Raw genomic sequence first — 16,793 nt, 5'->3', positions numbered from 1 at the left:
ATGAACATTTTGTATACTTTTTGCCAAGGGTTGTAGGAGGAGACTGGACATGGAGTGCATGCAATATTCAAATTTCAGTTATGGGGATAGCAGTTTGCCTCATTAAAGAAAAAAAAAGGAGAGAGAGAAATGATATTGTATTTTTAGTCATTGTAAGCGATTTTATTATTTGAGTGTATTCCTCAAATTCTATTTTCTTTTTATATTTATATTTATACACTACCGTAGAGGGAGCTCTTCGTGACCGAGTGCTATCACTGTGTTTCCTCCATATTAATTGTTGAGAAAACATATTAACCACATAATATGCCCCAATTTGGCATCCAGGGTTAAAGAAAAGACATCTATAAATACTTTAAAAGGGGTGTCCACTCAATAATTTTTGGGGTGTGAACTACGTGAAGGTGGAAAAGGCTATAAAATCTTTAAAATATATTTAGAAAATATAGACCTTTACAGTATATGATGGAAAGCAGTCATTGACAGTTAACAAATTTAGCCATGGAAGCAGGAGAGGACAGAGAATTTTTGGCTGGGAGGCAAACACAACCAACTGGCTCTCTTATGGTAGGGCCAGATTACTGTTGGCTTAAGAATATGCACCAAAGTGTAATGTAGTGTTGCAGTAATTAGTGCCCATGGTATAGAAAATTTCCTCTTGCAACACACCTCTTTACATACAGTATATGTGTTTTAAAAAGCAGATTATTAAAGGAGGGAGTCATTTACAAGCTGAACAAGCTGACTGCTGCTGTGTGCAAATCATTTTGCTTTGTGTAAATAAAATACTAAACAAAAAAAACACGTAATAACCACATAATCACAAATCCTTTTTATTCAGCTTCCATAAACAAATTCTACAGTTTTGCATTCTTCCACTATGACTTTCTTTGCAGGTCTTAGCATTCGGTCACATAACATGTCAGAGTGGCAAAGGAAATTGGATAGAAGCCTCTGTGATCATAGGCCTGAACAGAAAGTAGGTAACAATATTCCCAGGAGCTGTCACTGACTGCAGGTCTACTTTAATCAAATTCTAAATGAAATAGTAGCCTCCAACCCATACAATATTTTATGTTAGGCTGGCTCTCCTCCACTCTGGTGTAGTCCTTCCCTCCATACCTGCATGCCAGTGCAATTCTAATTATTCTCTCTAGAACAGCCATTCTCAACCGTTTCAACACAGAGGAACCCTTGAAATAGTTCTCCGGTCTCAGGGAACCCCTGCTAAAATTAGAAATCTACAACTCATGATACAATAGGGTGATGGTCAGTGGGAAGAATGGTCCTTACACTTGTGGTCATTGGGAAGAATTACCCTTTACAGATAGCTAAAAAGATCAATGGTGTCAGTGGGAACTTATCTGAGAGTCAGAAATTGCCCAATGCTGAAGGAACCCCTAGCAACCTTTGGAGGAACCCAAGGGTTCCACGGTTCACTGGTTGAGAATCACTGCTCAAGAATGTTGGATTACCCCATGCAGACCTATCAGCAGAGAACTAGAAGTTTGACATTTTTTTTTACAGCACTAGTTTGAGTGTAAATCTTGTGACAATCAGTTTTGTTGGTTTTTTTTGTTCATACATGGTCAGCCTGATACAAAACCAGGGGCGGACTGACCATTTGGCCATTCGGGCACTGCCCGGGGGCCCCATCAGGGTTGCCAGCCTCAGTAAAATCAGGGAAAATATGTATAAATCTGTGTTTTTTTTACATCTGTCTCTGAAATGTCCCTTACCGACATCCTTTTGGTATAAAAATCCTGAGATTATAGCTGCCCCAGCTCTCCAGTACCTTCTCAGCCATCAGAAACATGTCTGTGTATACTGTGTGTACATGTATGTGTATACTGTGTTTTTGTATACCATGGGGCCCCATAATCTCTGATTGCCTTGGGGCCCCATAATCTCCTATTACCCCGGGGGCCCCATGAGTTGTCAGTCCGCCCCTGTACACAACTGTGCCAAAACCATTTGAGCACCAAAAAAACAGGACATTTTAAGAAGACTACCCACTACCCACTGCTGCCGCTCATTGCTTCCTGGTATGTGTAAGCCTGCATAGCCAGGTTATTGAGCAGATTGGAAGTGGGCATGTGACTCCTTCCCTTGCAGGTTTATGCCATAGTAACACAGGGAGGTTGATTTACTAAAGGCGAATATGCTGCGCACTGCAAGTACACTATAAGTGCAGTTGCTCTAGATCTGAGGGGAAGCTCTGCTGGTTTCCATCATCTAATCATGTTCAAACAAAAATGTAATTCTTTATTTTCCTTGCATGTGATTGAGTATTCTTTGCAAAGTAAAGTTTAACCTCATTCACTAAGCTCTGGAGCATGTACACTTGTAGTGTACAGTGTATTTGCCTTTAGTAAATCAACCCCTAAATGTGCTCCCGGTTAGTGATGGAACCAAAAAAGCTGGACACACATGCATAGATTTTCTTTCGTTCAGTCTGTGAGCTGAATGAAAGACATCTAACATATTCCTCCATCCATGCTAAACAGCGTGGACAGAAAAAGCTTCCCTTCTGGCTACTGTATTCTGACAGGTGGTACCTGTGGCTGTCAGAATGGCTGAGCCATGGGGTTTCTGTAAGTACAGATTTCAGAGTCCATATTGCTTAGCATTCTCTATTACAAAATAGTTTCATTTCAACGTTAACTGGTTCACTTTAAATTACAACTCTTCTAACAAATGTGCTGCTTATACACACTGCTCCTAGTCTCCTGTATGAAGTATTTTTATGTAATTTCTGCCTGATTGACAGTTAAGAACAGATGCATGCTGAGACACAGATTAGCGCTCATTACGCCTGAGGTGAGTGCTTTTTGTGCCTCTGCTCGTTTCTAAATGTAACTCATAAAAATATGTTAAAGGGAGCCTATCATCAATTAGATACGGTACTTATGTTAAAACTTAGTGATAATATTTACAGTTTACCTTTTTTTTATTTTTTTATACAAGTGTTGATTTCCCTGCCTCTGTACCACTTACTGAACAGCAAACAGTTCCTTCCAGGAGAAATGGCAATCGTTACATTATGTTTTTATGGTGAGAATTCCACCCATGGCCTGGGTTGCCTGTTGGGAAATGTTGAGACGAACAAAAGGAAGAGGCAGTTCAAATACTGCAGCTAGCCTTCTGACTAGAACGGAGCATTATAACTGCAATAGGCTGTAGGAGAAAAATCCATAGATCCCCCCATCAATTCTAAACAGCACAGATATATCAATTCCTTCTGACGGCTATAGTATTCTGACAGCTGGTACCTGCAGATTTCAAAATAACCAAACAGTGACTGCAGCAGATTGGCTGTAATCATAGTTATGCCCTGTACACACGACCAGACTTTCCATCAGAATAAACTCTGGCGGTCTTTCCGACTGAGTTTCCAACAGAGATCCGACCGAACGGACTTGCCTACACACAATCACACCAAAGTCCGTTTGATTCGAACACGATGACGTACGACGGGACTAGAAAAGGAAGTTCAATAGCCAGTAGCCAATAGTTGCCCTTGTGTCGTATTTGGTCCGTCGGAATAGCATACAGACGAACGGTTTTCCCGATAGGAATTGAGTCAGTCGGAAAGATTTAAAACATGTTCTATTTCTAGATCCGTCAGACTTTTTGAAAAAAAAAGTCAGCTGAAGCCCACACACGATCGGAATGAAAGGATTCCGTCTGACCTTTTCTGCCAGAAAGTCTGGTTGCGTGTACACAGCATTAGGGTGACTTTTTTCTGCTGGAATCCTTTGATTTCTTAATCAAAGTTTGTTGAAGTGGGTGGTGTTGGCAGGTGCACTCAAGTCTTGAATTTCAACTGATTCCTGGGAATCGGCAAGAAGTTGAGTCATGTATGGCCAGGTTAAGACAAGCTTACTTTGCTTCCCCCCAAAGAGGAGGGGGAACAGAAACTCTATTAACTGACAATATACAGCTTCTCATAGTGCACAAGGAATCATAGTGACCACAAAATAGGAAGTTCACCACAGAAGAGCAGACCTTTTTCTTTTTCACTGTTACAGAAAATCTCAGACCTGCAAATCTTGCAGACCTGAATTGTTCCAACCATTTAGTAAATGACAACTAATGCATGTTGAAAACGTTTTTTACTCAAGTGAGCCAATTTCACACTGGGGCTTTTCTTGCCAGTAATTTTTATTTCACTGAAAGTGACACAATCGTTCATAGATATATATATATATATATATATATATATATATATATTTCATCTCAGTGTAAAAGTCAATGTGATATAATCTAATTAAAGAGCTGGTGTAATAAAGGGTATTAGGCTACAATGCCTCCCCAAAATGATTTATGTGCCATCCTACGTATCCTTCATATAGCATTTCTTGTTATTTCCTCAATGGTAATGGTGTCCCCACCCACCCCAGTAAATTTTTGATGATGGATCTGTAAAACATGCAAAGTTGTTAACTTTCCAAAATAGGACATTTAAACCATTTTATGGTTATTATATATGAAAAATATATTTAAACGGATTACATTTTCATTAATTTGGAACTTATTTTTTTACATTTAAGGTGCAGTGAAACAATTACCATTAACTTAAAAAGTAGACTGGTAATAGTTGGGGGGTAATATTTTTATTTAATATGTAAAAAGATTGAGATAGCACAGTGACTTAGTGATTAGCACATGCAGGATTCAGGTGTTGTTGGGTTTAAATCTTGGCCAGAACACTATTTTTGTGGGATTTGCATGTTTGCGTGGGCTTCCTCTGGGTACTCTAGTTTCCCCATAAAATCCAAAGACATGCCGGTAGGTTAATTGGTCCTAGTATATGTGTAAACATTGTCAGTCCCAAGCTCAGAAATCGGGGAAGGTTGAGGAAAGACCTGGCAGCCTACCTCAAAAAAATCACCAAGAAAAATCTATGGAAAATGTTATAGTGTATAAATCATGATGCACAGAGAGTTGGTCCATAGAGCTGCATAGGACTAAATGGCTATAAACATGGCTATAAACATACATACATAGTGATTGATGGTTTTGTGCAGGTGAATAGTTCAGAAAGTCAGGTAGAGTTTTAGGGCATAACTTCCCATGACACTGCCAGGTACATTTGGCAGCTAAAAACACATAGTATGATTAGGAGAAAATTCCTATGTCAGGTACAAAATCAGTTGCTAAAAAACACACCTTGTGACATCTAAAAGTGCAAATTCTATAAATGTGTATGGCTTTTCTCATGTGAAGGTTTTATTTGTTAGTCATTTATTTTAATTATGTACATTCAAAATATAATTATAGTCATACAGACTAATGAATGGCACATTTATGAAAAAAAATAAAGAATAAAGTCAGATATAAGATGGCTTGGTGTGTAAGAGAGTTTCTAGGTTTGTTTTGAAAGCTCTAGAAGACTGCGTAGCCCCATTTAGCCCTGTGTTATTAAATTAGTAGAATTCACCCCAGCCTATCCATATCCATAGCAGAAGTCTTCTGGAACTGTATAAACAATGGTCTGTCATTCTTTAGAATTCATACCTTAAATTTTATAATACATGTTAACTGCAGCATATGTATGCTTTTGTTTTGTCTATCTGTTTCTCTAATATAGGAAGACAGCATCATGTCCTGTAGGCTGTAACAATGCCCACTTGGCCGCCATTGCTCTATCCATATAGTCTGATCTTCTGTAAATGTGTCAATCTAGAAAGATGACCATATCCGACAGATGTATGCAGTTCAGGCTCAAGCTGAATGGACAACATTTTTGGCCAAAACTACGATTCAAGAGCCACATTTTTTTGTTTCTGAAATGATCACATCTTTTATCCTCCGCAAATAATTTCTGATGGGAGAACTGTCAGACTGAAAAGTCAGCAGCAGCCCATGTACCAGTTATTAACAGAAAGATCCAAAACTAACCTTCCATGCTTACAATCTGTCCATGTATGTGAACCTATACCTATGAGACCTTGTGCACAGTTCTCATACTGTAAATGTTTTTCCAAAATCAGTGCTTTCACAACCACAATGATAATTGTGAAAATATTACATATGGGGGAGATTTACTAAAACTGGTGCACACAGAATATGGTGCAGCTGTGCTTAGCAACCAATCAGCTTCTAGGTTTTATTGTCAACGCTTAATTGAACAAGCTGAAATTAGACGCTGGTTGGTTACTATGCACAGAGGCACCAGATTATGTGTGCACCAGTTTTAGTAAATCCCTCTATACTGTATACCGCCCACAACTAGCACTACCAGTGAACAATTAATGCTTTCAAAGTAAGCAACTAAAACTATAGTGTTTTCAATTTAAAAATGAAGCAGTCATTTTTGGGAAGCCCTTTTAAAGTGAAACTATACAGTAAGAAATATGAAGGCTTCCATTAATAACCCTACCTTCTGAAAATTCTGGATCACTGGCAGCCATGCTAATCCATTGGTTTCAGTACTTTCTACAGACCTGAAATAAGTATGGAAATCAGAAGGCCTGAGTACACGCTATATACGTGTTCTTGGTATTAAGATCAGAAGTGCAGCCAGGAATCTAGCATTTCAGAAGGTCGGCAATGGCAGCTTACATGTTCCCCTTGGTACTGGTTTCTTTTTAACTACATTATTTTATTTTGATGTCACACTTTTACAAACTGCAAATATTCACTGCAGAGAAAAACCAACACTCTGCTGACGATCCATATCAAAAGTTCATTATTAAAATATGCAAATAAATGAGCACATGTTCAAGATGCAAATGCATTTCGGCTGAAAAAGCCAGAAATATGAGCTATCATTCAGGCTTTTCCAGCTGAAATGCATAAACATCTTAATCAAGTGTTAATTTATTTGCCTATTTTAATCATAAACATTTGATATGGATCTTTAGCAGAGCATTTAGCAGAGCATTTCTGTACAGTGGATGGTCATTAACGGGAGTCCAGCCAATACACCAGCGTCCTACAAGCTGGGATAGGACGAGAAGGTTGAGCATACTCATTTTTTGCTTAAATTGTAAATACGTAATAAACTATAATTGGAAGCATGTGGATAGGGGGGGAAGACACTGCGCTATATTAGAATAAGGGTGAAAAACACCACGCTATATTAGAATAAGGGTGAAAAACACCACGCTATATTAGAATAAGGGTGAAAAACACCACGCTATATTAGAATAAGGGTGAAAAACAGCTGCTAACACTTCAAACAAACAAAGCCCAAAAATATAAACAACAAAATAGTGTAGCGCTAATTTAAATAATGATATCTTCACTAAGGAAAATATCCAAATGTAAACAATCGTAAGTGCTTGTTTTTTTTAGCACTTACGATTGTTTACATTTGGATATTTTCCTTAGTGAAGATATCATTATTTAAATTAGCGCTACACTATTTTGTTGTTTATAATTGGAAGCAACTAATAAATAAATCCTAATTTTACAACTATGAACATTTCCAACACTACTATCAAAAACAAAAATAAATTAATTAATGAATTAATAAATAAATATATATTAATACCTGAGTAATTGTATGTGAATCATATATTCACAGACATCTAAATTTACATTACACTCTTTGCAGAAGTTTGTTTGATTTTTGTGCTTTCCATTAAGATAAAAAAGAAAAACGTTAAAACTGTCATGGCATATTTTGTTAGTGGACGGTAACAGGAATGATCAATACTGTAATTGCTGATCCTTGTTTAAAATGAATGTCAATTTGTTGACCTGACATATTTTAATACTTTGCTATAACACTGAAGCGTGCAAACATTTTAACATTCTTTACATCCCTTATACCCAACTATTTTAAACTGCAGCATGCAAAGTGTTATAACCAATCAGAAATATTTTTTTTTTTATTATTCTGATTGCTAAACAGATGCAAGATTAAATCTCATTGCTTGCTTTGGGTTAAATAGGAAATTTAATTAAATGAATTAAATTAAACTGCGGACAGCTCATCAAAAGAAACAAGTCTACTCCTGTTAAAGATTAGTTCAAAGGTATAGGTATAGTTTGCAATACATATTTAATGTAACAGTTTGACAGGATAGGACAACGTCTACTAAAATACATATTTTTTTATATAGATTTAGGACTCACCATTAAGCATGTGACGATTATGACAAATGTGCTGAGGAAGATAACAATAGTGTAAAAACCTTCTTTGGTCCATATTTTATCAGCTTCATGCTGTCCGTGCAGTACATTTTTCTTAAAGGTAAAGAAAAAAAGAAGAATTTAAGGACAACGAAGTAGTAACAGCGTCCAGCACTCACTTAAACATATAGAACGGTGTACAGTCAACAGAGGCTCGAATGTTAGACTTACGCATGTTTAAAAGTCTCTTTAATGCTAAAATAATCTTCCCACACATGTATTATGGTCAGATCTAACTAAAGCAAACATAGTTAATGTTTTTCTTGGAAATCACCTTGCCCATGTAGTAGGTGGGGGCTGATCACCTGTCTACCGAGGAAAGAGTTAAGACTAATCTTTCATTTTTCCTTCCCAGCCCCTCCTCTATACACCCACACACTAGTGAAGTACATGTAACCCTGCCCCGTCTTCCTACAGGTAGAAATGAAGTAATAAAGCACAAAGGTTTGTGGAACTTGAACTATTTGGATTGCAGTCGTTTGTGGTTATTATGTTCTTTACACATTCCGTCCACATGTTATTCCTTTGGTTTTCATACAAATTAGACCTCATCGTGTCTACAATCCAAGAGCAACTATAGGATACATAGATCACTGGAAGTACAAAGATACTACAAATTGTAAAATGAATGTGTGTGAGTAGGAGACAAGCTGATTATTCCTCCTTGCTGCTGCAACAATATACACAAAGTTACAGGATGCAGAAACAAAGCTATGTCATTTTATTTGAAAAGATTAATATTGTTTGATATACTGCAGATTACTAATAATAAAAAAAAAAAGTCTGAAATCATCAATCACTAAAGGGGTAGCGGCTGCTTACTTAGCAAAGTGAATGTCCTATTTGTAAAGTGAATGGTCCAATAACGTATTAAATAAGATGAAGCTGTGCTAACTTTGAATACCCAATCATATAGAAGGTAAATTAAAAAAAAAATTTTTTGCTTGCACATGATCGGATAATTTTAATTGAACACAGTTTTACTACATTCATAAAAGACATAGTTCACCTTTACCCAAAAAAACACCTATGCAGATAAGGAACATCTAAAGATAACGTTTGTGGTCAATTTTGGTTAGCTTTGACCAAAATTGAGTGATGTCCTTGTTATACAGTAGGTGTGGGCCATTTACATACCATTTACATACCTCATGAAGAGTGACTAGAAAACTTCCAGGATCTTGCTAGTACGTTGCTAAGAGAGGCCCAGCTATTACTATTCATCTTCACCATCACAGGAGTGAGCTCTTTCTCTGATTTAAACTCCCTCGTGCATTTTCTCACCCCTAATGTAGGAACTCAGAGTTTGAGAGACCGCTCTTATGATGGTGAAGGTGAACTGTAATAACTGGTAAGCCTGCCCCATACATATAAAATATGTATCTTCTTCCCTTTATTTAAGGAGACACCATCACTTTGCCCATTCAGTACAAAGCGACAGTATGATTTTAAAGGCCCAATCCCCTTGGTTAAACTTGGTGCTTTTGAGTATGGGCGAGACAGGTTTGCTTGCAATGTGATATAAATGGGGAGAGGGGGAGCACACTGGGGTTGATTTACTAAAACTGGAGATACTTTTTACTAAAATCTGATGTAGCTCCGATGCAACCAATCAGCTTCTAACTTCAACATGTTCAATTAAGCTTTCACAAAACACCTGGAAGCTGATTGGTTTCTATGCGAAGCTGCACCAGATTTTCAGCTCTCCGGTTTTAGTAATTCAACCTCACTGTCACGTTTCCCTGAATTTGCACAGTGACTGTAGCTCTTTAAAGCTGAATTCCAGGAATTCAGCCACTAACATCTGCTGGCATTCATAGGACTTAACTCCTAGTAATTCAGAGCATTTGAGAAAGTGGCTGAATTTTTGGAGTTCAGCTTTCAATTTCCATATGATGTCTGAGCTCCACTCAACAGCCAAAGTGACAGGGGTGTGAGCTTGGACTTTTTACCCTAGCTGCTATTAAGAAACCAAACTGATGCATTTATAATGGTGTAAAACGTTCAGTTTCTCTGTTAAAACCAACTGTTTGCTAACTTCCTATTTCAAAATGTGCTTTCATATTTGGCTAACAACAGTTATTCTGAAATATGTATTTGCATATATTTTACATTCCTTACAGATATTTAATCCCAATAGCCTTTATGTCTACAAACTGGAATTCAAGGTGATACAGTCAACTGGATAGAACTATTATTTTTCTAGATTAGAACCTCAGAAGTATATTCAGGTTAGTTGTTATGCTCAGAACCTCAGCTTTTTTTTTTCTCCAGTTTTCAAAAATGTCCAGTATAAACTAACAAAGGCAAACATTCTGTTATGAGTGTGCACTTCCTTAACATACTGTAAACATGTAGCTTCATTCACTGAATATGATATTCAGTAGTCTACCTTTCTTTATCGTGCATCACGGGACACAGCGCACCATAGTAATAACTATGTGGGTTATAGGCCACCTTTAGGTGAATGGACACTGGTATAACCAAAAATGAAACAGGATATATAACCCCTCCCATACCGGGAGTACCTCAGTTTTTTCGCCAGTGTCTAAGGTATTAGTAATAGTTTATGAAACGCTAAGAGAGCTCCAGTAAGCAATCCCTTGCGGGATCAAGGAGCTGTGCAAACGTATCCATCTAAAGTGCTTGAAAGCCAAAATGGATGGTACCCGGGCCTCGTGGAAGAAGAAACAAGGTGTTTGCCTTCGATGTGGTTCCCTATGCCCAGTTTCATTCAAGACTGTTGCAACACAGTATTCTGTCTGCTTGGAACAAATGGATCCAAGCCTTGGATTATCCAATGAATCTGGCTCCAAAGGTATGCCAGAGTCTCAACTGGTGGTTGATAACTAGGAATTTACAGTAGGGGAAATCCTTCATTCCAGTTTCCTGGAAAGTAGTAACAACGGATGCCAGCCTATGGGGCTGGGGAGCAGTTCTAGAGGAGACCAATGCTCAAGAGAAGTGGTCAGAGTCTGAGAAGACCTTGCCTATCAATATCCTAGAGATTCAGGCAGTACGTCTGGCTCTAATAGCATGGACGTCCAGGTTGTAGAATTCTCCTGTCAGGATACAATCCGACAGTGCCACAGCAGTGGCCTACATCAATCACCAAGGGGGCACCAGAAGCCAAGCAGCCCAAGGTGGGGGGTGGACCATATTCTGGCTTGGGCAGAGAAACATGTTCCTTGCCTATCTGCAGTTTACATTCCAGGAGTGGAAAACTGGCAGGAAGATTTTCTGAGCCATCAACGGTTGTTGCCGGGAGAATGGTCTCTATATTCCGATGTCTTTTTGGCCATATGCCAAAGATGGGGGATGCCCGACGTAGATCTATTGGTATCCAGGTTCAACTAGAAGTTGGACAACTTTGTGGCGAGAACAAGGGATCCACTTGTACTCGGAATAGATGTGTTAGTGACCCCGTGGAATCAGTTTTCACAAATGTATGCATTCCCTCCAGTTCAGCTGCTACCACAACTGTTTCACAGGATCAGGGAAGAAGGGAAGCCAATAATCCTAGTGGCCCCCACTATGGCCCAGAAGACCTTGGTATGCAGGGATCGCGAGAATGGCAGTAGGGGAGTCTTTCCAACTTGCCTGAACCTGCTGTCATAGGGACCGGTACTCTATCCTGCCTTACAAGCGCTAAATTTAACGGTGAGGCTATTGAAGCTCACATTCTATAAAATTGGGGCTTTCAGGTTCGGTAGTAACCACCCTAATTAATGGCAGAAAGGCCTATGTCACTTGGTGTGAAACCAAGGGCTGGCATCCTCGTAAGTATGTCATAGGAAGAATTCTGGCCTTTCTTCAATTAGGAGTAGAAATGAAGCTGGCCTTGAGTACAACCAAGGGTCAGGTTTCAGCCATGGCAGTATCTTTCCAAAGGCCGTTTGCTTTGCATTCTTACAAGGGGTAACTTGGATAACTCCACCAGTTAGAATACCCTTGTGCCCATGGGATTTGAATCTGGTTTTGTCGGTGTTGCAAAAACAACCCTATGAATCTATACAGAATATTCCTTTGATCCTTTTGACAATGAAATTGGTATTCCTAGTTGTGATAACCCCTGCAAGAAGAGTTGGCTGCTTTCTCCTGTAAAGAGCCATACTTAATCATTCACAAGGATAAGGTGGTGCTGCGTCCAAACGTAGTGCCTGGCTTTCATCTGATCAAGATGTTTTACCTTATTTTTTCCCAGAACATCTGAAAGCAACTGCTCAGATACAGAAAACGATGTTTTGTTTGTGTTGCCGTTAGGCCCTAGAAAGGGTCAGGCAGCATTGAAATCTATTGCTGCTAAGTGGATTTGTCAGGTGATTAGTCAGGCTTATGGCCTGAAAGGTTCCTCCCTTTAAGATTAAAGCGCACTCTACCCGGGCAGTCAGTGCTTAATGGACAGTGCATCACCAAGCCTCTGTGGCTCAGATTTGAAAGGCCGCTACTTGGTCGTCAGTACATACATTCACAAGATTTTATCAAATGGATGTAAGATGGCAGGAGGACTGCAGGCAGCAGTATAGGTCCTCACACCTGGCAGCGGCTATTTGCTTTGTGTCCCCCCCTTAGGTGGCATTGCTTTGGGACATCCCACATAGTTATTACTATGGTGCTCTGTGTCCTGTGATGTACGATAAAGAAAATAGGATTTTTATAACAGCTTACCTGTGAAATCCTTTTTTTGGAGTAAATCACGGGACACAGAGGTCCCTCCCCTCTTGTTAATCTATGTGTATATATTGCTTTGCTACAATAACTAAGGTACTCCCAGTATGGGATGGGTTATATAGGGATGGGGACTTCCTGTTTCCTAGAAAAGTATACTTACTCCAAGAAAATGATTTTACAGGTAAACTGTTATAAAAATCCTATTTTTATTAAAAATCTCACAGTGCACTGAAGTGGTCTTAACTAGTGATGGACGAACTTCCGACGGGACGTTTCGTGAACACGAACCGCAAACGCAGCCAAAAGTTCACGAACCGCAAAGTTTGCAGCGGACCCCATTGACTTTAATGGCAGGCGAACCTTAAAAACCTACAGGTCACATTTTCAGCCACAAAATACTTATTAGCTGTGCACACACTGTCCCACCATATGAACACTGACATAACAAAAGTATTAGGTGAATCTGGGATCGACAACGACAAGCATTCTTTTTTTATCTGTGAAATTTTGACAATTCAGGAGCTCATGAAGGCCATGGAGGAGAGGCATGGTCAGGGCAGGCTATGAAGGGGATGCAGGAGATGATCAGTGCCACAGTCAGGGCAGCGCAGTCCTGTGCCAGTGTCCCAGTGTGCTAACCTGTGCTTGAGCCCCTCCCTCTGCTTGGCCCTTACCCCCACCTATGCAGGGCTCCACTGCGGTGGTTCAGAGGTGCCAGTCCAGTGCTGATCCTCAGCCATGGTGCTGGCACTGCCTGCTGATTGGCTTCTCCGCTGCTATCTCCCTCACTGTCTAAAACCAGCACCGCGATAGAGACTGAGCACTGACACCAGCACTGTGATAGAGAGCACTGACACCAGCACCGAGATAGAGAGCACTGACACCACACTAGCATCGTGATAGAGAGCACTGACAACAGCAACATGATAGAGAGCACTGTTGGTGGTAGTGTCTTTGGGGGTGCACACAGCAGAGAGTGAAGAGGGTGCAGATCGAGAGGATGAGGAGGGTGCAGAAGAGTAAGGCTGAGTGAGTCACCCAACCAAGTCTGGTGCGTCCTTTGACGCAATCTCACGCACCTTCTGCAATTTGCCACTTTGGCTCAAGTCTGTTGCTCCTGCCCTACCCCTACCACCCCTGCGGAAGGGCCTGCCTCTTCCTCTGCCTGTCATTTTTTACAAGACCCCGTGACAAAAGTCTCTACAGAAGTGCAGTATGTATGTGGAAGAAGGTATATTACAGCCCGCTTCAATCTGTTGTTTTTGGAGGCCACTGGTCTATCACACCAGTTATAATACTTTTTTTTAAATTGCGTTTGTCACTCTTTGTAGTATCGCTGCAGAACCGCTCAGCAGTCACAATGCTGCACAGTGGAAATGCACTATACTATGCTTTCTATATGTGCAAGTATTTTATATGTGTATTACACCCCTATATACTGCACACCAAATAGTACACCTATATCAGTCCTTAAAAGGACCTTTGTGGACCTAGTAGCTAGTGATTTGCAGACTGTCCCTCAGTCCCTACACTGATAAAAGACAGCTGCAGAATCGGTCAGCAGTCAAGTATAATAGGCTTTCTATAGTTGAAAGAGTAAATTATACGTGTACAACCCTATATACTGTACACCTATACCAATCCTTAAAAGGACCTTTGTGGACCTAATAGTAATAGCTAGTGATTAAACTGACTGTCCCTGCTCCACACAGCATCCTGTCCCTACACTGACAAAAGACAGAATGTAAAATGGCCGCCAGATCAGGTCTATTTATAAGGTAGGGGGAATGTCCAATTGTCCATGTGCTGAAATGTTTCAATTGGCTGTCCTGTACCCCATGATGGTGTCATCATGGGTCAAAGTTCTTTCACAATGTAAACGCATATGTCCGCCGCACAAACAGTGCCAGAAGTCTGCCGGTTTGGCGAATCGCGAACATGCAAAAAATTCACCGCAAACCAACTGCAAGGCCATCCCTATTCTTAACAGACACCTAATGATGGCCACAGATTCTAAGATCAGTAAAATTGTGTGCTGTACATCTGTGTAGTGTGATTGTTTAGATGACTGGATACATTTGTAACAAATTGTTTAGGTACGACCTCACCGTACAGGTTTTGATAATTATTGTTGATCTAGAACAGTCATTCTCAAAATTTTTACACCAGAGGAACCCCTGAAATAGCTTTTGAGTCTCTGAGAACCTTTGCTAAAATGAAGTAAGTGGTAAGTGCGAAAATGCCTCTGTTGATAAGTAAGAAGGATGCAACCCTGAAACTGGTGATCAGAATGCCACATTTACAGATTGATAGCACTGCTATCAGCCTGTTCCCACATGCCAAGGTTCTTGGTGTAATCCTGAACTCTGAACTATCCTTTCAGTCCCACATCCAATCGCTGTCCAAATCTCTGCAACAGCTCCAAAATGACACCACTAAGCCCACTCCCTGGTCATCTCCCTCCTCAACTACTGCAACTCCCTCCTCACGGGATTACCTTTACATAGGCTATCTGCCCTTCAGTTCATCAAGAATGCTGCTGCCAGACTCATCTATCTTTCCAGTGTCTGCTACTCTTCTCTGTCAATCCCTCCACTGACTTCCGCTCACCCAACAAATTAAATTTAAAATACTAGCCAATCACAATTTGGCTCCCAGCTACATCAATAACCTAGTCTCAAAATACCAACCTACCCGTTCTCTTCATTCCTCCCAAGACCTCCTGCTCTCTAGCTCCCTCGTCACCTCCTCCCATGCTCGCCTCCAGGACTTTTCCCGAGCCTCAACCATTCTATGGAATTCCTTCCTATTCTGTTTGCTTTTAGAAGATCCCTGAAAACCCTCCTCTTCAGAGAAGCCTGTTCTGCCCACACCTAACAACTGTACTTTTATTTTCCCCATTAGATCACCCCCCACAGTTATCACCTTTTGTATCACTTGACCCTCCCTCCTAGATTGTAAACTCTAATGAGCAGGACCCTCTGATGCCTTCTGTATTGAATTGTATTGTAACTGTACTGCCCACCCTCATGTTGTAAAGCACTGAGCAAACTATTGGCTATATAGAAATGCTGTATAATAATAATATTATTAATTTGCAGACAGCTATTAATATCTTAGCTGTCATGCAGCTGACACTGCCTAGGAACCCCTAGAAATCTCTGGAGGAACCCAATGATTACACAGAGCCCTGGCTGAGAATGGCTGATCTAGAAAATGAAATACTGTATGATACAAAATTTGACTTTGTAGCCAACTTAACACTTTGCAATATCTTATATCCTGGTTGGTACCCTGCCATCTTACCTTTGTGGGGGTTTTCTTGTTTCATTGTGCAAAACAGAATCACCCAGCCCTAACGCTATGTCTAACAATAGTTTATTATATTAGTGGTATTTATGTAGCATTTTCATTAAAAATTCCTGTATTCAATAATGACTCACACAGTCATATATTTTTGTTGTACTCTTTTAACTCATTCAATAAAGTAAGTGGAATCAAAAAATATTTAAAAAAATGGAATACAATGTGATAAAACAAGCTTTTGAACAGCTATTCTAAAATGCTTCCTAGGGCATACTAATCTTTTTGAGTACTTGAAAATGAATTCATGTAGGGAATAGATGCTTGACTAACACTATTTTTTTTTTTTTTTACCATGAGTGTAGCTACAAAAAAAGCACAGCAGCATCTCCACCCTTTGTTTGAGGATTGAAAGTAAAGTACAACTAAAGGGGTGTATGTATACACTATATTACCAAAAGTATTGGGATGCCTGCCTCTCCACGCACATGAAATTTAATGGCATCCCAGTCTTAATACGTAAGGTTCAATACTGAGTTGGCCCACCCTTTGCAGCTAGAACAGCTTAAGCTCTTCTGGGAAGACTGTCCACAAGGTTTAGGACTTTTAAGGTTTTTTTAGTGTGTCTATTGGAATGTTTGACCATTCTTCCAGAAGTGCATTTGTGAGGTCAG

General features: G+C 39.8%; 1 protein-coding gene across 5 annotated transcripts in view; it reads right to left on the bottom strand.

Annotated features, from left to right (window-relative positions):
* PTPRR (protein tyrosine phosphatase receptor type R) overlaps positions 1 to 16,793 on the bottom strand; it is a 304,723-nt gene that overhangs the window by 146,856 nt on the left and 141,074 nt on the right. For 3 of the 5 annotated variants that reach the window (XM_077468720.1, XM_077468721.1, XM_077468722.1), the window contains one exon: positions 8,089 to 8,199. In XM_077468720.1, coding sequence (XP_077324846.1) covers positions 8,089 to 8,199 — 111 coding nt within the window. Of the gene's footprint in view, positions 1 to 8,088; positions 8,200 to 8,316; positions 8,524 to 16,793 lie in introns of those variants that run through there. The other 2 variants (XM_077468724.1, XM_077468725.1) reach the window with 2 other exon arrangements.

This window comes from Lithobates pipiens, unplaced genomic scaffold (genome assembly GCF_037356315.1).
Source record: "Lithobates pipiens isolate NorthernLeopardFrog02 unplaced genomic scaffold, aLitPip1_a1.2 Scaffold_8, whole genome shotgun sequence".
NCBI classification, from domain to species: Eukaryota; Metazoa; Chordata; class Amphibia; order Anura; family Ranidae; genus Lithobates; species Lithobates pipiens.
The sequence above is the reverse complement of the archived record's forward strand: the minus strand, read 5'-3'. Positions and strand labels throughout refer to the sequence as shown.